Consider the following 23,087-nt stretch of genomic DNA (forward strand, 5'->3'; position numbering starts at 1 on the left):
AAGATGGGTCATCCCCACATCCTCATGAAACGCACACATATATTTATAGGCTTAGGAGACAGAAAATACGAGATTTTGCCAAGGTTGCCATTTGGGGATAGTGCAGGTCGGAGGGTAGAGCTGTTTGTGAGTGGAATAGTGATAATGAAGACACCTGATTTACAAACTGAGGAATGGAAAATAAAATCTCTGGTCACATGTTTGAAAATGTGCCTAAATGTTTATAAGAGAGAACACCTGCCAAAGAGATGTGCTATATGCATGCTGTGCGAGTGAGCTCTAGTTCGGTTCTTTGGCATGAGACGTATAACTTACTGGTGGCTTCTCTAGCCCAAAGAAATTCAAACATGGCAAAAGAGTGCCAATAAAGTCATCCTACCATACAAGACCATATTTTATATAGGTGTTGCTTATAACATTTCTGGAATTGTGGACATAAATTTACATGAATTTTCATACTGTGTCAAATATTTATTGTAGCAGCTACATTTTTCAAAGAGGCAGTGAGCTAACTAATTTTCTTTCCCTCCTTTAGGGACTATAAAAAGATTTTCAAAGGCATACTTGTTCTTGAGAACAAGTCTAAATTGTTCTAAAATTGAAAAACCTAAACTTAGTGTGTGATGTAAAAGCAAAAATGTATAGTAGAAGGTCTTGTCTATATTAGGGACTTTGCAAAGGTATTTGCTAATGTTGATTATACTACAAATATTTCGCTTTTGAAAATATCTTCTGCAATCAGCAGGTTATTTACTGTAGATCTTTGTTCTTCAGACATGCAGACTGAACTGGTGCTACCTGCAGTAGAACTTGAGTTTAAGTCCTTATTAAATTAACTCTCATTCTAACGTACCTCTGAATTTAGGGTAATTGAGTCTGCCTGTATTAGAAGGCAACCTTTAAGTAGCTGCTGTTGTCAGTGTCCTGTATTGATGTGTAAATAGTCCTGAACTACATTGCCCCATTTTGCATGGCAGTTTGCATGTGTGTGCGTTTATGCTAGTGAATAGCAAAACACTGTCACATGTCTTGGATTAATCTTTTTAAGAGTTTTCCCAAGATTTTTTTTCTTCTCTCTTTCCCCCCCCCTTCTCCATAAGAGTAAGGAAAGATTGTTAAATTTCAGTTTAAAGCAGAGACTTAAAAATAAAGGGCAAAATTGTGGTGAGACTGCAGTGAGGCAGCTGTTGGCCATTGCCTTGAATACGGTTCTATCATACTGGCGTGGGGGGGATTAAAAATTGAAGAATCCAAGTAAGTGGAGATCATAAATTTAGAATACTTGTGTTACATGGTAAGAACAGTGCATGACAACAGGAATAGCTGTATGAGGTCAAGCAGACTGTCCTTCTTGGCTAGTATCCTATCTCCAGGCATGGCCTGGAACGGGTGACTGGAGAAGAGAATAAAAGAATTCCATCTTTGGGAGGGAAGACGAGGAAACGTCTAAGCCACAGTGAATATGACCTGATTATGGTAATGGGGCACACGCTATTATTTAATGAATATATCTTTTCAGTGTTGCCCCTAGTTCCCTTTGTGAAGATCTTGTTGCTTGTCTGTCTGAAATGCCTAGCACCTAAAACTGTCTTGTGAACACATATATACAGCATTTTAGTGGACATTTTAATGTAATCTTATGAAGTGCTAAGTATATAGTGTTAGATGTAGAGAGATCTCAACACTGATACAATTTTTAAAGAAGGTGATTGTGTTACATCATTCATAGAGGCATGCTCTGCCTCAAAGAAGAGAGACAGAAAAATGTACTGATTTATGATGAATTAATATAGTTTTCACGTAGTTTAATGTGATGAAGAAGTCAGATTGTTGCTGCAAAACAGCATGGTGTTTCTCCGTTGTGTTGGCATAGATTAAATTTTATTCCTTAAAAAAAAAAACAAACCAAGAATGAGATGGGAAGTAGTTTGCTTTAAGTGATGATTTTGTTCCTCAGTGAATTTGCCTCTTATAAAACATCTCACTTCACATTTCCATCATTTCGTTACCACATAACACATTGTGAGATGGCCCCAGTGTACAAATTGGGAACATTCCCTTTTCGCTCTTTCTGCTTTTAAATTTGAAGACTTGACGTTTATAATATAAATGCTGTAAATGAAGAGCTTACTAAGTACAATTTTAATTACTTGCATAAATTGGTGAGGTATACATGTATCCTGTAACAGGTGAAAGAAGCAGGATCTGTCCCTTGCCCCTTTCCAGCGCTCATCCTCTGCCTGTTACCATTTCTTCTCTTCAATTAGAAGAAAGTAGAAGCCTAAATAATTGACGTTTCCCACAACGAACAGTCTTACCCCAGACTTTGTGGTGCATGCAGCTGAAAATCCAATAATAATTAGGGGGGGGGAAAAATTGACTAAAAAGGCCTCCCTTGCTATCATGATTTCTTTTTAATACGGCTTGATTTATGTAAAACTGCAAAATATTTTTCTAGAATTCAAGCAAGGTTCTTATAATTGTTTTAGGGAGCAAGAATACTTTCATTTAGATGCAATAAGGACACTGATAGCATTTGAAAAGAAACCACTATGTACACAAACCTTGGGCAAAAACCCGACTTAAAGAACTTTGTGTAATGATAGCAGGTCCAGTATAGATAAAATATGCATCCTGGCGGGTTTAACGTCTTCAGGGATTTCACACCCTGTGTTAATGAGCTCTTTAGTATTATTAAATCATGTAGATATGTTAAACAGGAGAGTATTGCTCCTGTTTGACTTGTTTCCGTTTTGGAAATGTGCTCTGGGACCTATTGCAGAACTGTAGAGTGGGAGATGTGTTTTAATTTTAAATTCAGAGTATAGTAATCGGTAGTTTAAGGGAATTTGTTGTTGTTGTTTTTTATTTTGCCTCGATTTTTAAACCAAAAATCACGAAACAGCTAATGTAAATGCAGAGGGCATGTTTTCAGAATCGACTGCTACAGCTTTAAGATAAGGTGCCCGGGCGCCCTCCTCGCACACCCCCGATCGATGCGGAGCAGGCTCCTACCGTTAGCTTTTCTTGTTTTGAAGACGGATTCTCACGCTGAAAATAACCCACCATATTCCCGATAACGGCGTGTGGGGTTTTTGGGTTTTTTTTTTTTTTTTTTTTCCCCCCTCCTTCCTCCCCTCCCCGAAATCCACCAAAACTGAAGAAAAATCCAAGTGACTGTTGCTAGCAGCTGTGTGGCCTGGCGTTCGGTGGGGAAGCTGGCTTCCTGCAGTCCCTATTCATCACCTGCTTCAAAGGCAGCCGGCCGCCTGTAGAGCGCGGGCCAGGTAGGGTGCCATTGTGCGCAGCCTGGGAGGATTAGTATCAAAGCCGCGGCGCCCAGGCCCGCGGTCTGCCGCTGCCATTCAGGCTGGTGGGGAGAGGCTCAGGCTGGCCAAGGTCACAGCGTCCAGTGTGGCGCGCACTGGGAAAGGACCCGGAGAATAGAGCGCTTTTTATGAAATCGTGGCGCAAGCTTGCGGCACAGCAGGTGCCCTTCTGGAGCACGTACATCTGTTTATGTTGGGGTACCGTAGCTGACAACGGCATAATGCAGCTTTGTTTTTTTTTATAATTTTTTTTTTTTAAAGCAACTGTATATGCGATAACGTTGATGAATATTGAAGTAAGAGCTTTTATTTGGGAAATCATAAAGAAATCTTTAAAAGGTTTGATCGCTGCTGGGTGGGTTGTGTGTGTATACTTAAGCAAAGAGGAGAGCAGACTGACTATTAACCATTTAGAAACCTTAACACTGCTGATTAGCAACAGCAGGATACGTGGGGAGCGTACACACAATGCGACAACGCAATTTTTCTTAACGCTCTGACACTTGTACCAACAATTTGGTTAAGGATGCGCTGGATTTGCTTAAGTTGTCTTTGCCGTTGAAATTGTCCAAAGGAATTGTGTCATGCCAAAGGTAGCTTTTAAAAGGTGAGGTAAGAGTGACGTAAAAAAAATTGCCCACTTGATGAAATTAAGGGGAAAATTAAGCTGTAGACGAGTTGTCATGACGACAAGGATGTTCTATTGATGAACTGTACTCCTCGCTGCCCAATCAGATGGTGGAGCTGAAGCTGGAGCATGAACAGGAGAAGACGCACCTATTCCAGCAGCACAACACAGAGAAGGATTGCCTGGTCCGAGATCACGAACGGGAAATTGAAAAACTGGAAAAGCAGCTTCGTGCTGCCATGACAGAACACGAGAATAAAACTCAAGAATGCCGGAAACGCGATGCACAGGTAATAATCAGTGATGTTTGGAAAGCGTATGCTTATTATAAAACAGGGACAATTAGTGTTTCCTGTTTTCCAGCCTGGTTGATAATGCACGCTGTTTGATCATTTGCGCAAGTGACATATAAACGTGATTTTGTTTTTTCTTTTTTCCTCTTTTTTTCTTTTCCGCTTCCCCCCCTCCTTCCCCACTGCTGAATAGGGCTTTAACTGCAAAAACCACAGGTAGCCAGATTAAAAATCCCATGGTGCGCTATAACTCGGCCTATTTATAATCTTGTCTCATTTTCTTTCATGATGGATTTGTTTAAGAAAAAAGGTATCCGTTCTTCTCCCCCCCCAGCCCTCACACTCACCCCCTCCTTTTCTCCTTCCTGGGCAAATCCATATGAATTATATCTGCTTCATTCGTATGCTTTTTTTTGTTTTAAATCTCTGCAGGTAACTCGCAAATGGCTTTATTTCCTTTTTTTTTCCCATGTCTTTCTGTTTCAGTTTTATATTCTAGACTTGTATTGTGTGTTTGACTCACGTATGTCAGATACGTAATAAGATGATTTGGATTTGGGGTTGCTTACCATCAGGTTTATTTTCCTGCAAACATGCACCCCTCCCATCCTCCATCTCTGTGGTCACTGTTGGAAGCCATTTGGCAGAATAACCCCCAGCTGGGGTAGCATTTGACTCTTCAAACTTCTGGATGAAATGTGCACTGTCAGCATGGAAAATGATCTTTATTAGTTTTCAGGTCAAAAAAAAAAATTTTTACTGCGTTTTTTCAATATATTTTGTAAGGACAGCATGGTGTATTTTCCTAACAGCCTATGTTAAAAAGGCCTGCAATAGTAAAACTTAAAAATTTCATAGTTTAAAAGAGTATTCAGCAAATAATTTTTACTAATCGGCATTAGAATTACATATCATACATGGATTATTCTATACCAAAACTGGACATTTTGGTAAGGCATCTTTAACTGCATATGTTTTCCGCATACCACCACCTTCCCTACGTGATGCAAGACTCTGGCATTAAGGCATTTTCACTTTACTTCCCTGTAGACTAGATAGCTACATTATAGTTCTCAGTAAAAGATGCAGGCTAAGTGGAACTGAAGATTTAATTTTTTAATTAAAATTTTTTGTTTAGCTTTGGAGGACTCGGACTCTGTCAAAATCTGCCTTAAGAAAATCTGTTGGAAAACAAACCGCTTGTTGGGGGAGGATGGGGGGATATATTGCAGAACCAGGACATATTTCTCCATTTCCACCATTATGGTTTTTCCAAGGAAAATGAGAGAGACTTTTGTGAGAACGCTTGGGAAGAGGATATTCAGGTGGCTTCTGAAGAATTAAACCTTGCCCTTAATTTTATTCTAAGAATGAACAGTGACTTAAAGGGACTGTTTTTTAATCTTTAGATTTTTTTTTTCCTTTGGCCTAAGAAAGATGTACCTTAACTATATAGCTGTTTGCAAGCGTCTTTTCAAAGCTATATCTTCCTACGTGCCGGATGTTGTGTTTGCCTGCATACAAAAGGAGATAAACGTTTGTATTATTTGGGATAAAAAAACTATTTTAATTATGCAGAATTATTCTGTGTACACGCTATCATTCATTACAGTTATTGTTTTGTATAATACTGAATGGAGATGTAACGGGAATATTTTAAGGAAATTGGGAGGATATGGGAGATGTCCTGTAAGTTTATCTATCTATCTAATTCTGTTGTGTGCCATTTCTGGCAAAGACTGGAGTACAAAGTTTGGGAGCGCTTTCCATTTGCAGCATTGGGATATGTAGTGCTACTACAGCTGCTATGTAAAGCACTGGAAATTATCCCAGCTATTATGAAAATCTGAATAGCAAAAACTTTGGCCTTTTACAGGGCTTTTCTTTCTACTTTGAATATCCCTGTACAGTCATTTGAGTGTTGCTGCCATGAGAATGACATGTAAATCAGGGAAGAAAATACATTTGCTGCTGACTAGAAGAGCTCTTGTTAATTTAACTTTTAATAAGAATCTCTCTGCTATCAAGGATACTTACTTTTTTTTTTTCTTTTTCCTTTGGAAAATAAATCATTCTTAGTTCCTTTATCTGCATTAGAATTCATTTTTGTCTTTGCAGTGAGCTTAGTAGGCAATGCCAGTGTCTCCTATGGAATTATGGCACATTTTTAGTAACATTTTTAAGCTTTGCTTATGCTCTCCAAAGTGCATGTTTTGGAAATCTAATGGGACTAATGGCCAATGTCTTTTAGGAAATATTCAGTGTCTCTCTGTTTATGTAGACATAGCTTTTTAAAAAACTGTTAAAATTGAATCACGATTGACAATAGTAATTTTTAGGACTTATTTATATTACAGTGAAGAAGCTTTGAGACCGTAAAAGAGGCCATTTTGCTTTGCTAAATGAAAAGTAGAATTGCTGGGTATTTCATATAATTTAAATAATAATCAGCATTAATCACATACAAGTAGTTCGTTTTGGTGTAAAGGACCTATCCGTTCAATGTTTGGATGATATGAAAGCACTGATATTATATGTATTTACTGTTTTTCTTTTTTAAATTGTTTTCCATATGGAAAGAGTAGTGAGTGTTTAAAATATATATTTTTACTATACTACCAAAGATGGCTGTAGCTGAGTACTACAGAAAAATTTATTATGCTGTTAATGAAGATGGGAGTGTGTCTGTGTTTTTTTAATTGCGCATCCCAGGTCTCTACATGCATGTAGGTCTTCTGGTACTGTAAAAGATAGTATACAAAACCATTACATGCTTTTCAAATATGAATGTATTTATTAATGCTTTACTCAGAGCGGAAGTATAAATTTTAAGATGTCAGTACACTGCTAGATTTAAATAAGGATAAAATAATGTTACAATTTCTTTGCAATGTTGAATATATTTTCTGTGAAAGGAACTTGATTTAAGTGGATCATCTTTTGTATTGCTGATCAATTTGGGGATAACAGTTGTATTCCACTTTGGCTCTTGGATTTATCTATTTCTAGGAGGCTTGCTTTGATTTTTTTTTTTTTCTTTTTCCCCCTCTTCCCCCTCCACCTAGGGCTGTAATGCTTGGGGAGGAGTAAATTGACATGTAGGTCAATAAAAGTCAAAGCAGTACAAAGGCTTTTATACCATGCTGTGTTCTTGCAGTCTTTTAAATGCCATACATTTTCTATGAACTGCCATAGTATTGTTTAAATAATAGTTAATAATACAGGAGTTGTTTTAAATCACTATTTCTGTTTTAATTTAGATTTGGGTATTATCTGGATGTTCTTTAAGAACACTTTTAAGCTATAGCTTGATTGGTCTTCCTTTCCCCATCTCCCTAAACAACTTCAGTGCTTATGTGATTTCACCAAACAGTGAATTCATTGTGCGAGAGAGAACTTCCTTTTGTTTTAATGAAAATGGGCATGGTACTGAATTTCAGATTTTCCTAAAGCAAGACTTCTGATTACTGAGGATGATATATCTGGTTTGTTTCTGTGCAATGAGATAGCAAGGTTAGGAGATGTGAATGACGGCTGCCAGCGAGGCTGTGGTAGGTGTGCCAGTTGTGTCCTCGTGCTTTATCCTGGGAACGTTGCTGGTACTGCCCAGCAGCTGACGTGGGCCCTGGACCTGCTCGAGGCTTGTGGTGCTCCAGCTGCTCTATAAGGCTAGCTCATTTTCACGCTGCTTGTTTGACCATTGACCTTTGGGCAAGACGAGGAGAAATGTACCTCTCTAATGTCAAATACAGTGCTTTGCACTAAAGCAGGAGGAAAGAAGTTTCCATGAGGAAACTGAATTCTTTTTCCAGGTTGTGTTACAAGGTAATTGGCAAGTCCACTATTTTCCTCCATGCGCAATTGGGTCAAGAGTAACTCAAAACACTGAGGCACAATTTTTCAGTTTTTGTCGCTGATGTCATAGTATTTAATGTTAACATATACTGTTTATGCTCTCAAATAGTAGGCTGCTTTAAGAAAAGGTCACTGATGTTGAGGGGTGTCTTAAGGCTGTAGATAATCAGTTACCTGTTGGAAAAAGAAAACCTCAGTCGGTTCTAAAGCTGGGCAGAGGCATCTCGAAGAGACTTCGAGAATGAAAGCTGTCATAAAAAGGGAATGGGCTGGAGTTGGTGGGAAGAGTTAATAAGATATTTTTCCTTGGCCTAAGTATCTGCTTCCATTTTTCCTGTCTTGCTTTTTGCACTTCCCATAAACATTTGTGCTCGTACCATCCCATTTTATTTTACCTTCTCACATACAAATTTGCAGCCCTTCCCTGGGGCCTGCAGTATGGAGCATCCCCTCACTTTTTTCTGGGACTCTCTTTCTCTAAAAATGTGCTGCTTTGCACTTGTATCCAGTGATCTGTCTGCAGCTGTTGCTTCGTACTTTGTTTTGTCTGAATTAATTATGAGCTGTTTGAGCCTGTTGAGTTAATAAAAAGTAATGATTGTTATTTCCATTACAGCCAATCTTTGGTACATTTATGTTTCTGTATAGATAATGTTCATATCAACCCCGTGGGGGGAACAGAAGAGATGTATCTTGCCTCCACATATATAGTCAGTCTGAAATGGTACCGTACTGATGTGTTTCTCTGGAGATCTTGTATCAACTATGAACAAGAGAAAATAAAGAAAATGTCTTAAATAGAAATATTTTATGCTTGTTTAGTAAGAATCATTAAATTACCCCAACACATGCACAATTTCTATCTGTGTGTATAAATAACACTGCTATAACAGTGACTCTTCAGTGCTGTACTAATACAGGAGCTATGTGAGAGCATTTGTTTTACAATAGAAACTTGCTCAAACTTTGATTTGTGAAGCACCTGTTAATGTACAGGTAAATCACCAGTCACCTCTGCTACGTCAGGTAACTGTTCTGATATACCCCAGTACCAGTTTCCACAGGGATATTCTTCCAGGGTCAGGGGAACCGGTTTGCGTGACTGTGTCTGGAGGGTACAGACACATGTAGCCTGTGCAACATTCAAAGGTTGATCGTGCTACTGGAAAGACTATGTACTATTTTAGTGAATAAGTTCTATGACTCATTTGTTCTTTGACTTCTCTTTTTTGCTCTCAAGAGAAGATGTCTTTGAAATGAAACAGAAATGTATTGTTTGCTATGCGGGCTTTGTCTGCAGACAGTCTAAATCATGGAGTTGCAATTGAAATGTTTGTTATATTTCCCTTGGAGAGTAGCTTTTGGGCTGACTGTCAGATTTTTGTAGACAGGCAGCAGTTCCCTTTTAGACTTTCCTAAACAAAAGCTTTTGGCTATATCGTAGTATGTTTGTTTACCACCAGTTAATCCAGAATAATGAACATGACTGTTAATGTAAAATATTTAAATTGCCAAATATTTGTTGTAGCACTTGCATGTTTTCTCTTGGTTTTTATTCACTGTAGGCTGACTAAGGGTTGGGATGAATCCCACTGACAAGGAATATCTATTAAAATCAAGGACGTGATGATGGGTCCTGTAGAGATATCCAAACTGGGCTCTAAACTAATAGCAACGTAGCTGTGAAGTTTAGGGTTCACTGAAACTGCCAAACCCACAAGTATCCTGGAGAAATGCTTAAATAATATTCTCTACTGGGCTCCAGTAATCAGCAGGGCTAGCTTTAGCTGTATTTGAGTAAATGCAGAAGAGTTGCGGAAAGAATTTGGGTGGCAGAATAGACATAATCATAGAGATAAGAGAAAAAATGAGCCTCTGCTCCGAAGCTTAAGTTTACAGAGCTCTGATTCGAGGATTAAGCATTCCTGTCAAAGTGAGGGTGTTGGTCTTCTGTGTGTCCTTCCTCTCCTCAGCTCAGATGAAGCCACCTTGCCACATATATTGTTCTGCGTCAACCACTGCTTCTGGTCCCCACTTCTAAGCTGCTGCTTCTGTTTGAGGTGCCTTTCAAAAGACTGTTCAACAAGCTATAAACATCTGCTGCTTCTTCATGTAATGGAACCATCAAAGTGTTCTCGTGCTTTAATGAGTGATCATCTATGATCTCGTCCACGTTTTTGCTTGCCTTTTTTTTTTTTTTTTTTTAAACAATATGACTGAAATTAGATAGTGAGGAATTCGGTGTAGGAGCTGTGAGGTTACTTGCTTCTGTATCCTTTTATACATTAGGCTGTTCAATGCTGAAATATTTTCTAAAGACATTTTTGGAAGCCGTAAATAATGGTGCGTAAATTATCATTTGCTGATTAAAAATGTTAAGTTAGCTTGGTACAGAACTGACATTTTGTGCTCTGTCTACAGTGTATGTAAAAGAGAAAGCAGTTGCCATAGAAACTAGCTCATCACATAAAATGTACTCTAGTCTGAGACGGAGTTCTCTTCAGCAAAATGGACTTTTTGTTTATACAATTTGAAATCAAATATATATGGTAGTTATTAGGCTGTAATTGACATTTCATATTATTTTTTGTGTTTACTTTTAAATATTGGCAGCTGAAAAGGTAGAGTATACAATTTCAGTTGAGAGGGGGCAAAGTGTACATCATATGGCAGTACTTTTATATTATACCAGTACTCCCTGTTTAGGAAAAAGTGATCGTTTCCTGCATAAAAGTTAATTAATATAGAATAACTTCTCTAAAAAATGAGTTCAGTCTTATTCATCAGCTGGGGAAAGGATCTTTGTGTATGTCAGTATTTAGTACAGCCACACCAGATGTGGCTTTGCATATAAGATTTGTGTGTGTCAGAATGAATGATTTACAATAATAGAATATAAGCTATACATGGCATGAAATGATATAAAAGTTATAAAGAAATACTAAGGTAATAAATGGTCAAGTACACCAGTAAACACAAAACGGATGATAGTAACTGCAATATCTGACATGGTTTTATAATACAATTTATAAGTGGAGAGGCAAAAATATTGTGCGACTATGCAGAAACTATCAAATTACGATAAAAGCTCTTGATTTTGGTGTGAAAGGAGCACTTGCTATTTGAAGTTCAGTTTATGGCAAGGTCACACTCTAAAGTTGCTTATGGATATTATTTGCAAATGCAGGACTTTTCTCTTTTGAATGTAGTTTCTTTGATATTATATTGTTTCAAATATTATCACTAAACTTGATGTTTGGTAAATGTTTGCTGTATAGAGAAGGGGTTGCTTCCTCATAACTAGTTTTTTAAATTCTTCATTAATTTTTTCTAGTTCTTTTGGTAATTGCTTTTTAGAGTTAGCTTCCAATTTGTTTAAGGGACATGTTGGGTAGGAGGAATTTGACATCTTCTCCTCATCCACAGAACAAGTACGGCAGTATAGGAAACAGCAGTGAAATCTCCTTCAAACATCTCACTGAATGGTTCAAGAGACTTCCTCTTATATGAGGTCACAATTCTCCTTGAATTCTTTTCACAACATCATAGAATAATTTAGGTTGAAAGGACCTCTGGAGATCATCTGATCCAACCTCCTGCTTGAAGTGGGTCTAACCTCAAAATTAATCAGGTTGCTCAGAGCCTGGCCCAGTTGGGTTTTGAAAATCTGCAAGGATGGAGATTTCTCAACTTCTCTAGGCAACCTGTTCCAGTGCTTAACTACTCCATTGTGATTTTTATTTTCCTTTATATGCAACTGGAATTTCCCTTGTTGCAAGTTGCATCCATAGCCTCTTGTCCTTTCAGTGTCCAGGTTCAAGAAAAGTCTGTCTCCACCTTCTCTATAATTCCTCTTTACACACAGTGGTACAGCCATTAGACCCCTCCTTAGCCTCCTGTTCTCCAGGCTGAGCAAACCTAGGTTGTTGAACTTCATGAAGATTCTGGTGGCACATTCCTCCAGTTTGCTGAGTCTGAGGTCCCGGTGAATGGTAACTCTGCTCTCCAACATACTGACCACTTGCCCCCAAAAGACAGCATCCACAATATTGCTAAGGGTACATCATGTCCTATTATGCAGTTCATTGATGGAGATGTTAAGCAGTATCAGCCTCAGCACTGACCCTTCAGAAATGCCACTTCTATCTCAGTGCCTGTTAGACTTTGAGCTGTCGACTGCTACTCTTTGAACCCCATGGTCCAGTGAGTTCTTCGCTCACTTTGTAGTCCACCCATTCAATCCATGTCTTTTCAGTTTGACTGTGCAGATGCTATAAGAGTCTGTGTCAAAACCCATGCTAAATTCAAGGTAACGGACATCAACTGTTCTTCCCCTTGTCCACCGAGTCAGTCATTTCTTTATAGAAGACAATCAGATTGGTCAAGCATGATTTGCCCTTGATATATTCATGTCGGCTGTTCCTGGTGACCTTTTTATCCCTTGTGTGTCTGAAAATTGCTTCTGTGGGGTCTTGCTCTATAATTTTTCCAGCATCTGAGGTTAGGCTGTCTTGTCTGTGACTGCCAACTGAGGAGCTACTTAACACAGATTAAGCAGTTAATTTTTTAGGGTGTGCTTCTTCTCTTGTCCATTAGGACCCAGACAAAGATTAGCCAAAGTCAATTTAGTGTCTCATCCTTAGGTCAGCAGATGTTAATTCCGTTCACTCATTGCCACCATAAATCAAGTTTTGACTGGTAGTCTAGCCATTAAATGATTTATTTGATAGGAGAAATTTTATGATCCGTTCAGTTCCTCAATTCAGAGGTATTATAAATACCAAATGAAAGAATGAAACACCAGGAGAGAAATTGTGACAATCTGTAGTTTGGAATGTTAACACCACTTGTTTTGGCAGTATTACTGGCCTTAAAACAATAGGATCCATATGAATGCTAATTTTCCCTATTTTGAGTAATAAATACAGCGTCTTTATGGTTTAAGTAATAATATTACTCAACACCACTGCAGGGTCCAGCAGACAGTTTCATGATGAGGTAATAAATAGCGATTTTAGAGATATGATTATTTGTATTTTTCTTTTATGTGGTTTATGATGGGGGAAGGAGGAATTGTGAAGCCAATGAAACGCCTTGCCCTCTCCTGTAACTGACATAGTTTGGCTGAAGATATGTCAGCTGAGAAATATGAGACCATCCATAAAGCTCCGCACACTCCCACATTAAAGTATTACAGAGAAACCTTCAAGTGGAAAACCAGTAACAAATTGCAGCTGAAACGCTTATGGCATACTCCGCTGTCTTGGGCTCCCTACTGTTCATCTGCTTATTCCTCAGTATATTGCTTTAGTCGGGAACAAAAATGGAAGACACCTCTGTTTTTCTTCTATTTCCTGGACAGGAGCTGTGGTGGGGGGGACCCAAATCCCGTAATCGGTTGTCTGCGTGTCTGAAGACGATGTTACTGGCACAGATACCAGTCTGAGTTGATCATGAATCATCTTTGCAGCTGTGTCTGTATCTGCAGCACCACTTGTCTCGGAGTCCGCCCCAGATGCTAGGAGGCCTCCTAACCTGCTGGCTGCGGGACAGCCCAAGCTCCATCCCCGGAGCACCCTCCTCGCCGTGGCCTGCCTGCCGCGGGCCTCTGCCTCCCTTCACCCTTCCCAGCTGTAGGGGCAGGTCGCCCACTACTGGAGCTCGGGCTCGAGGTGCACGACGCCGTGCGCAGCGGAGGCTGGCTTTTGTCCCCCGCCGATTCCCAGCAGTGGGCGTCAAACGTACGCCCGCAGATTGACAGAACGGTTGAGGTTGGAAGGGACCTCTGGAGATCAGCTAGTCCGACTGCCTGCTCCAGCAGGGCTGCCTAGAGCGGGTTGTCCTGGGAAGCCCCTTGACCAGACGCTATGAGAAGCGCACAGCGAAGAAATGGGGCAACTCAGTGCAGTGGGAACGAGCTTGTTGGGAGCCGGCAGCGGAGCCGGGCAGCCGCGGGAACGCGTGCCGGATGACCCTGGTGTCCCCACCTCGTGCGGGAGGCAGCTCTGAGGGGCCCGTGCTCCATCACTGCCTTCACTGAGCTGCAGCTCTGCGCAAACCCGCACCAGCCGCCCTGGCAGAGCCTTGGAGGGCCCAACGCCGCCTTTTATATTGCTCCACGTTTCCTGTGCCCGTTCGTTGCCTCCTGTTCTCGCTTGCTGCCAGTTTGTGTTTCGGCTTTCCCTCACACGTGGTTAGGACAGGGTTTGGGGTTGTGCAGGGAGGGAATTGCAGGCAGGGGACACTTCGCGTGTCCTCAGCCAGGCGTCTTTGGGCTAGGCAGGTGTGTTCAAGCTTACAGAATTGTATATACCCTTTTTGCAAGTTTTCTTTTCTCTTGGAAACCTTTTTTTTTTTTTAAAAAAAAAACAAATTGTGCTGAAAAAAATGCATTATTTTAAAATACTGTAAATATTTCCAACATGAAGTCAGACAGCAGAGCTGTGCCTTGGTCCAGTCACCTTTGAAGAAAAGATTGTCATCTTACGTTAGTAAATAGTGCTTCTTTATTTTGAAAGAGTGGCACAAACTCTGACAGTGATTTAAGGTCTTTAGTGTTGATTTCATGAGAAAAAATATTCTTCACAGTATGACTTTAAAGTAGACTTTTTTCCCCCCAATTACTGTACATGTTGGCAGCAAATTAGCTTTGAGGGAATATCGTGCACATCAGAGCTCTGTTGATGTGTTGGGGTATCATTTTTGGATCTCAGTCAGACCCATGACTGACGTTGTGCTTGTCTTCAGTTGCTGTAGATTTGAAAGACTTCTCTTTGACAGGGAAGGTGATGTGGAAAGAAAGAAAAACCCAAAGTACAAGAAATGATTGGCAAAGTGATGATATCATCACATGTTCAAAGACTTTGCAAATTGAAGCTTATTAGGCTGACATTTTGTCTTCCATTCCGCACTAATTGGAATCATGCCTGCTTGCATGATGTGGGAGATATTTAATACTGAGTGTTTACCATGACAAAATGACAGAAATCGATGTCAAGGATACCGTGGATTTCTGTTTAATGGAGAAAACAATATATTTCAAACTAAAATTACATATCTCACCGTAATTTGTATTCATATGTATGAAGGCCCTCCTGAAATACTGCAAATAAGAGAACTTTCTTTTTTGGACCCTAAAATATTGGCGTGATTGCAAATATTCCATTTTAAGCTTTTAAAGTTCTTCAGAGTTTATAAAAACAACACTGATTCAGTTAAACAAACAAATGGGGGGGGGGGCCAAACCAAAAACCCCCTGACACAGTGTTTTTGCTTGAAACCGATCTGAAAATGCCATGAAGAGTGAACTTCAGTCTTTTGTACTGGTGATGGAATTCTTTTAAAGTTGTCTCTGATAGCTTGAATCCTTTTGTACTCTGTGCTTTCTGGTGTATTGGCATCTGTAAAACGAATTAAGGAAACAGAGAGGAAAGAGTGATTTTCTTGGAAAGGCAGCCACTGCAAACGCATAGTATGTTGGAATATTTGAAAATAGATATATGTTCTTCTGCTTTATTTGAGATTGTTAGGGATTTCCAAGCATTAGCTGCCTGCCCTTTTCAGAGGGGCGTATACATGCTGTTTAGGATAACATATTGCCAGCATGCTAGTTCATGTCTTCATCTTGGACCTTACAAAGTTGAATATAGGTCTTCAGTTAAACCTCTAGTATAAAATAAAAATAATATTTATTCAGCAACTGGGACAGAAACAACCAGCTGTTAGCTTAAATCATTACCCAAACTGGCTTTTGTAATGAAATACAGACTGATCAGTGCAAAGTAATATTAAAAAAAAAAAAAAAAACCCACAAATCAAACTGGTCTGAATGCTTATAGGAATCACTGGTCGTAGGCGACTGACTGAGCTGCCTGTTTGTTACTGTGATCTGCAGCGATCCTGTGACTAATAAGATGTTGACAACCAGTGTCTTTGGGACTGAGGGTAGTTATTTGTACTGCTGGAATCCTCTTAGGGATCTGAGTCTCCACTGTGTTAGAACAGACCATTCCTGTCCCAGTAAGCTTATACCATAAATGTGCTTCTAGAGTATTAGAAGTGGATGCAACCAGCAGATGGTTGAGGACCCATGATAAACAATGGAAGTTAATCAGTGGATTGGCATGGTTTGAGTAATAAAGCACTAGACATAGCACAGGAGCTGCTTCCCTCAAGTGGCTCTACTGACAGAGAAAAAATGCATTTCCATGATGTCTGTAGCATGAAAAGACACCTGAAATACACTGGATATTTGCCATATCTGCAGCTGTTGCTGTTATCACGGTTTCTTATGTGACTAAATAAAAAAAGGGAAAGTCTTTAATTTTAGATGGGAGACAAACACATGAAGAACATGTCTGCTAAAAGTTTGAGATCCCTTATAATAACTTATATGCTTATATAAATGCTGTTTGATCTATTCAAACTAGATTTAATAACAGCTAACTGTAATCCATATATAGTTATTTATTGTTGATCTTGCAGAAAAGTCATTCTCACAGAACAATTTGTTATTGTAACTCGTACAGAATTTTACAGCTATTGATCCATTGGGTTCCAGTGTTGGGGGGAAGGATGGAGCAGGAACAGGATCCAAGCTATCAATTTGCCATTGGCATTAGAGAAAATACTAGTTTTCCTTTAAAGTCAGTTAGATGGGTGTGTATGTGTATTATTGCCCTCTAATGGATAGAATCTGAATGGCTGCTATCCTAGCTAATGTCATTTATTTTCTAGGTTAGGTGGTGAGAGTGTATGATGTAAGGTTTGTAGATTCAGGTTTCAGATCTTGATGACATCCATGATAAAGTATTCTATGGATGCATAATAGATTATTTAAACAGCAAAACTAAACCTGGTCTTTCAGTTAACTTTAAAATACCTGCATGAGAAGGCAGGCTGCAGTTTAATTGAAAATTAGATTTACAATTGCCTGTATTTTTTAATCATTCACTTCTGCATGTTTATTATAGCAGAGTCCTAACAGAGCTATATTTTTTCCTAGCAAGAATCTGTTTTCATTCAATAAATAACTTTGAGAGAATTAAACTTCAGAATTCTTCCCAGTTTCTTCTCTCTGCAGCTGCAGACTTTTCATTTTCAGCATTGCCAGTGCTTGCTTTTGCAATTAGATAACTGTACATTGTTTTGAATATACATAGGAGAGCATATGTGGCTAATGGCTTTCTTCATCTCAATTGTAGATGCATGTAACTTCAGAGTAGCAGTGAATATCCAACAGTTATCTTCCTTCCCTCTAGGAGGTTCGTAACGGTAGTGGTAGGCAGCATGGTTGTTATAAAGAGGTTTCTGATCGATACAGATTGTTATGATGCAAACACTTGTATTTATGAAATAGTCTAAATGTTCTGGTAAAACCAGTGACTGATTTGACAAGTATCACAGAGCTCTGCTGAGGTGCCTCAAATACCTCTGTACATTAAGTTTTAGCTGAGTCCATCATATTTCTATTACTTTAAGATCTAGTTAATAAGCTGAATCTGGGCTGGAAGAGCAGAAGAAAGAGTACATTAATCAAATTCCCCTGTAATGACCGTATTTTCCTACTTGAATGACTTCTGTAAGGTGTGATAGGATGCAATGCATGCAGTACTGGCTTTTCCTGTCCTTCTGGAGGGCCGAGGTGAAGCTGGGTACCCACACCTGCTCGGCTTCCCAGGAACGCTGTTGGAAAAGACTGTTGTAGTGATCTGACAGCTTATTCCTGGGAGCAAAAGAAATTGTTCCTGGGTTTTGTGCTACTGCAGTTCACGTTCACGGTGAAAATAGAAGAATTTTACATAAGTTAACAAAGATGAAGGATATTGCAGTAGCATCTTCTTAATCCAAATGGAGACTTTATCTGCATTCATAAAGATTTGTGTTTTTCTTCTGAACATGATGTTTCCTAGCAATATGTTTTTTTCCCCCAGAAAACTTATTTTCCACTGACAGTACTTTGGCAGCTGTTGTTTGCATTGTTTAGGATAAATTAAGGAATTTTTCAAAATGTTATTTTGATTTGATGTGACTTTGTTCGTTGGTTAATTATGAAAGCTCTGATTGTTTAGTGCGCAAGAAGGGTATAACGCATTACGCAGTCACGTGCTCAGTTAATGCATGCGGATTGTGATGGCAGTAGTAATAGCACCATTAAAGAACAAAAGGTAGCAACACATAGTAGCTCTGTATCTGGCCAATCCCTTCAAATTACCATAAATATTTGAGCAATCTGAATAGTTTTGGACTCTATAGTAAAGCTTTCCTGTTCTTATCTGGCACTGAAGGAATGTGGAATAAAGTATTCATTTAAGCGAGTATAAAAATATGTATGCTATGCAGTTATAATCATGTGTCATTAATCAGAAAATACTGCAGAAACTCTGACAAATTAAAAACACAAGGATGTGTCTGCAAGGGCTTTTTCAGTCATTAAAAAGCTGCTTCACCTCTCAGGCAAACTATTTAATGGCAACTTCTTGCTCAGTGTACTGACATCTTCAAAGGCTCTGACATCTGTCGGCCTTTGAACTACCATTAAAAAATATTATCCCATTTCCATTCTTTTATGCCCATTTTTTTAATTATAGCCCTTCTTTCAAGTTAGGAGCATGGTTGGTTTAAATGATGCTGTCCTTTCGTTTTCAGCCACCCAGCTGCGGTTTGAATAAATTGATGTAGAATCAAAGGCGGGACTTTAAAGGGAAAAGGTTTGATGGACTTGGACTCCGAACCAGATGAGGTTTTATGATGAAAAGGGTTTAATCCCAGCACAGGCATCGCTTCTATCAGTCGAGCAGTACAAAGCGATTCATATATATAGGTTCACGAGAAATGATCTATTTTTTTTTTTTTTTTTTAAACAGCACAGATCTCTTCAGGACTTGCAAATGTGGCATTAGCTAATATTCAGAGAGCTGATTTCCTTTCATCCACCAGAAGCTTATGATTATAGTACAGTTCTCGAATTGGAAATGAGAGCTGCAACACAGATTTAAAGCTATGCTGTCTGATTTGTATTCAATATACATGTCACTGCGGGACAAGCTCGTCTAGGCCAAGCTGGTTCAATAAAGGGAAAAACAGTTTCAGCATCTGAAATTCTGAGAGGGGGAGGAAAAAGATACCAATTAATTATTACCTGCCCGACCTGAGTATTGTTGGATAGTTATCAGATTAGTATCATTTCTAAAATAGTGCAAACAAACCCTTGTGATAACATTTCTTTGGCATCCTTTGCATCAGAGGTTTAGAGAAAATATGTAGCATTAATCAGTAATGGCCTTCAATTTAGTCATTTATATGGAAGGCAATGTATTTTTTCTGTACATGAGTTTCAAGGAAGTTTAGCTGAGATAATCTTGTTATTCCTTTATAGTGGTAGCCTTCATTAATGCACTAATTATGCATGCATATAGAGAAATCTGAAGTCTCTCAAAGCATCAGATGCCATTTGCCAAAAATACCACCTCATGGTATCCAAGAAATCTCTCTCTAACAGTTCCTGATCTTCATTCTTCATGTTAATAGAAATGTGATGTATAGTTGTGATTTCTTACTTTGGAATACTCGGATTGGTAGTGTTCTTCATAACACTTTCTGGAAAAGTAAAAGCAGTAGATTTCAAAAGTCTGCAAATGATGTCCTCTTGACAGTGTGTACTTCAGTGTTATACAGAAAAGAGGCCGTTTCATTTGGTGCTCTGCCCCCAGTCAACAGTTTCTCATTAAAGCATTCCCCACAACACTCATTTCTTAATGCAATTTTGAGCCTTTTTTTCAGGGTTATTAAATATACACATGGACTTCCATAAATGGATATATTTATTGGATTATTTTATATTTTACTGATATTTCATAGAATTTGTGCATTTAGTATGTATTTATTTTAAATGCAAACTATATATTTAATATTTCTTAAAAGTCCAGTAGATTAGAAAAAGTTCTATAGATGTCTATAGTATAAGAAATTCCTGTTCCAGGATACAGTGACCTGTTTGTGATTCAGAAATGAAAGTGGCGTCAACTGAATTCAAGGACAAACCAAGAAGGATGAAATGGATAGAGATCAATGTAAAGGTGCCAGAGGAAGATACTGAGCAAAAAATACTCTCAGTTCCAAGAAAAAAATGTTATGCACACAGTTTTCATTTATGTTTGTACAGATCATCCTGTGATTGATCTTGTCTTTCTGAACTAATAGTCATAGCATGATGCTTCCAAAAGGTGTCTGAACTTGGAGGAGCCACTGTTGAGCTGATGGGAGAAGTGCAGCTAACACTTGAGGATGAAGGGCCAGAGAGGGAGTCCAGAAACGATTTCAGCTCTTTGTGTGTGCACAATGTACTTTTGAGATACCATCAACTGATGCCTTTGCCCTAACGTCTAGGTTGGAGTAAATACTTCCTTCTCTGGGATGTTCATGCTCAGATGGATGTGACAAATTTAGCTGTTTGAGATAAGGATTGATACTAAAAGTAGTCAGCTAGGATGTTTCTTCAAATTATGACTTGATTTCAAAAAGGAGAGTCAAAAGCTGCTCATGCACGTATAATTTCACATCTTATGTGTGTGAGCAGCTAATGTACAAATAAGAATTTAATACAACTTGTTGCTTAACAGAAATACTGCAGCTGTTTTTACTGCCTTGCACAAATGAGGTTTTTTGAAAGTTAAAAGCTGATTATTTCTTTTAAGTTTAAACCTGTAAACTATGCAACTCTTATTTCTGAAGCTGCTGGATTTCAAGATTTCTGCCCGCATGTATTGTCATTCATGAGACCCAGAATGAGGACCTCATGCTTGGTTAAAGACTGTCATCTTCAATACAGCAGCATGACATCAGTAAAGAGAGAGTTTCCTGGTGTATTAGGTTCTTTAGTAGAGCAGAACAGTACACACAGGCCAGTGCATTTAAGTCATCTTCAGTCATCAACCAAGGGAGTCTCTGCATTATACTCCTTAGCTTGCTGCCTGTAATTATGCTGGAGTTTCAAAAAATTCATCTTTTTCCAATCTATTAACAGTCAAGGCAGAATTTGGACAGTATCAGAAGCTGTAATTTAAGTCAATGGTTAGCTATTGGGTTTGTAAAGTCTTCAGTCCTTCTAGTCTTCCTCAAGTTCTTCAACTGTCTGTTGAGATAGTCATGGTAGATGACTTGAACAGGAGTTAGTGTCCAAATTTTGCATTTTTACAAGTATTAACTTCAGAAATTGAAAATGGGAGATAGCTTACGTAGTCTCCTTTGAAAAGGAAGGGGAGGTAATTCTTTCAGAAACCTTTATTGGCAAGGAGAGAGAAATAAAGGGTATCTAAGCCTGACTAATATTTTCTCTTTGGGTTGACGTTAAGAATTTTGATATGTCTGACTCCTCTTGCCTCTTCTCCAGTGGCTCTTTGGTTTTCAGTCTTACAGCCTCATTCAAGTTACTTGTTCTAACATAGCTACCAAATTCTGATTGTGGGAATTTAACGTTAAGAACAAAAATAGTGTTTTGAAGGGCCTTTATGAATTTCCACTTAGGCATGGACCTCTTCCTGCTGGGGAAGTGGAATCTGTGCTAGGCTGGGAGAGATACTGTCCGAGTTCTTAATAACTGCACACAGAAGCGCACTTTGGGGGTTACTTATTCATCAGGGTGATTTTAAAGATGATGAAAGCAGTTAGAGTATATAAAATGTAAGCCTCTGTAATAAGCAGCGTATTACTTGTGCTTTGTACCTGATTAGGGGACTGGAGCATCTCTCCTATGAGGAAAGGCTGAGAGAGCTGGGCCTGTTTAGCCTGGAGAAGAGAAGACTGAGGGGGGATCTTATCAATATATGCAAATACCTAAAGGGAGGGTGTCGAGAGGATGGGGCCAAACTCTTTTCAGTGGTGCCGAGCGACAGGACGCGAGGCAACAGGCACAAACTGAAACACAGGAAGTTCCATTGAATATGAGGAAAAACTTCTTCACTGTGAGGGTGACAGAGCACTGGAACAGGTTGCCCAGATGGGTTGTGGAGTCTCCTTCTCTGGAGATATTCAAAACCCACCTGGACGCGATTCTGTGCAACGTGCTCTAGGTGACCCTGCTTGAGCAGGGGGGTTGGACTAGATGGTCTCCAGAGGTCCCTTCCAACCTCAACCCTTCTGTGATTCTGTGTATTGTTTGTCCTGTCAAGTTTTGCACTCAATGCCATTTCTGTTGCAGTCACCATAAAACTCCTATGAGATACGTGGGGTAGCATTTACGGAATGCTCTGAACACACATGTGTTTAGAGCAGTAATTTAAACAAATGCATCTGAAAGAGAGAGATGTCAATGATGCTTTTCTGTTTTTGTTTACTTTCGGTAATGCTTTTTCATTAGTTGACAGGGAGAAGACAGATTTCTCATAGACAATACAGCCTATACGTCTTTTGGGAATGAAACAAATCATATTTATATGTTTAGTTTTGCTACCTCATAGAGATGAATGTCTGTAGTAATCCTTAAATCTGTAATACATCAGGTCTGCATTTAAATCAGAATTACATGTTCAGGAAATGCTGAATGCTTTCAAATTTAATACATGGAAATTTGAATGCAAATATTTTTTAAAAGCTTTGATTTAGAGTATTTCTGTGTCCAGCTTCCCCTATCAGATTGGTGGGTAGTTCTTCCCAGTCTGCTGCGAGGATCTCGAGCCTCTGTTCCTGTATTCTATTGCAAGAATGTCCTATCCTTCCCAAAATGGCAGTAGCTTTTCTTCACTTTTAGCACAAGCTTTGGTCCAATGTTATTTCTGAACTGAACAAATCTTTAACATTCTTCAGAAAGGATTAATTTCCTTTCATATCCTGACATACAGAAAATAAAGCTTTATTTTTTCCTAAAGGAAAACCAGGAAGACTAAACATGCAAATGTTTGGTGTAATTTTCTTTAGTCATCATTTTGGCATAAGTTGTTACAGTTTCTATGATATACCAAACTTGATATTGGATATAGTATTTTT

At 38.9% G+C, this 23,087-nt stretch overlaps 1 protein-coding gene across 8 annotated transcripts in view; it reads left to right on the forward strand.

Annotated features, from left to right (window-relative positions):
• CEP112 (centrosomal protein 112) overlaps positions 1-23,087 on the forward strand; it is a 183,321-nt gene that overhangs the window by 84,533 nt on the left and 75,701 nt on the right. For 7 of the 8 annotated variants that reach the window (XM_067308668.1, XM_067308663.1, XM_067308667.1 and 4 more), the window contains one exon: positions 4,065-4,247. The exons of the other annotated variant lie outside the window; for it this stretch is intronic. In XM_067308668.1, coding sequence (XP_067164769.1) covers positions 4,065-4,247 — 183 coding nt within the window. The remainder of the gene's footprint in view (positions 1-4,064; positions 4,248-23,087) is intronic. 8 annotated transcript variants of the gene reach the window in all.

This window comes from Apteryx mantelli, chromosome 19, assembly GCF_036417845.1.
Source record: "Apteryx mantelli isolate bAptMan1 chromosome 19, bAptMan1.hap1, whole genome shotgun sequence".
In the NCBI taxonomy this organism is placed as follows: Eukaryota; Metazoa; Chordata; class Aves; order Apterygiformes; family Apterygidae; genus Apteryx; species Apteryx mantelli.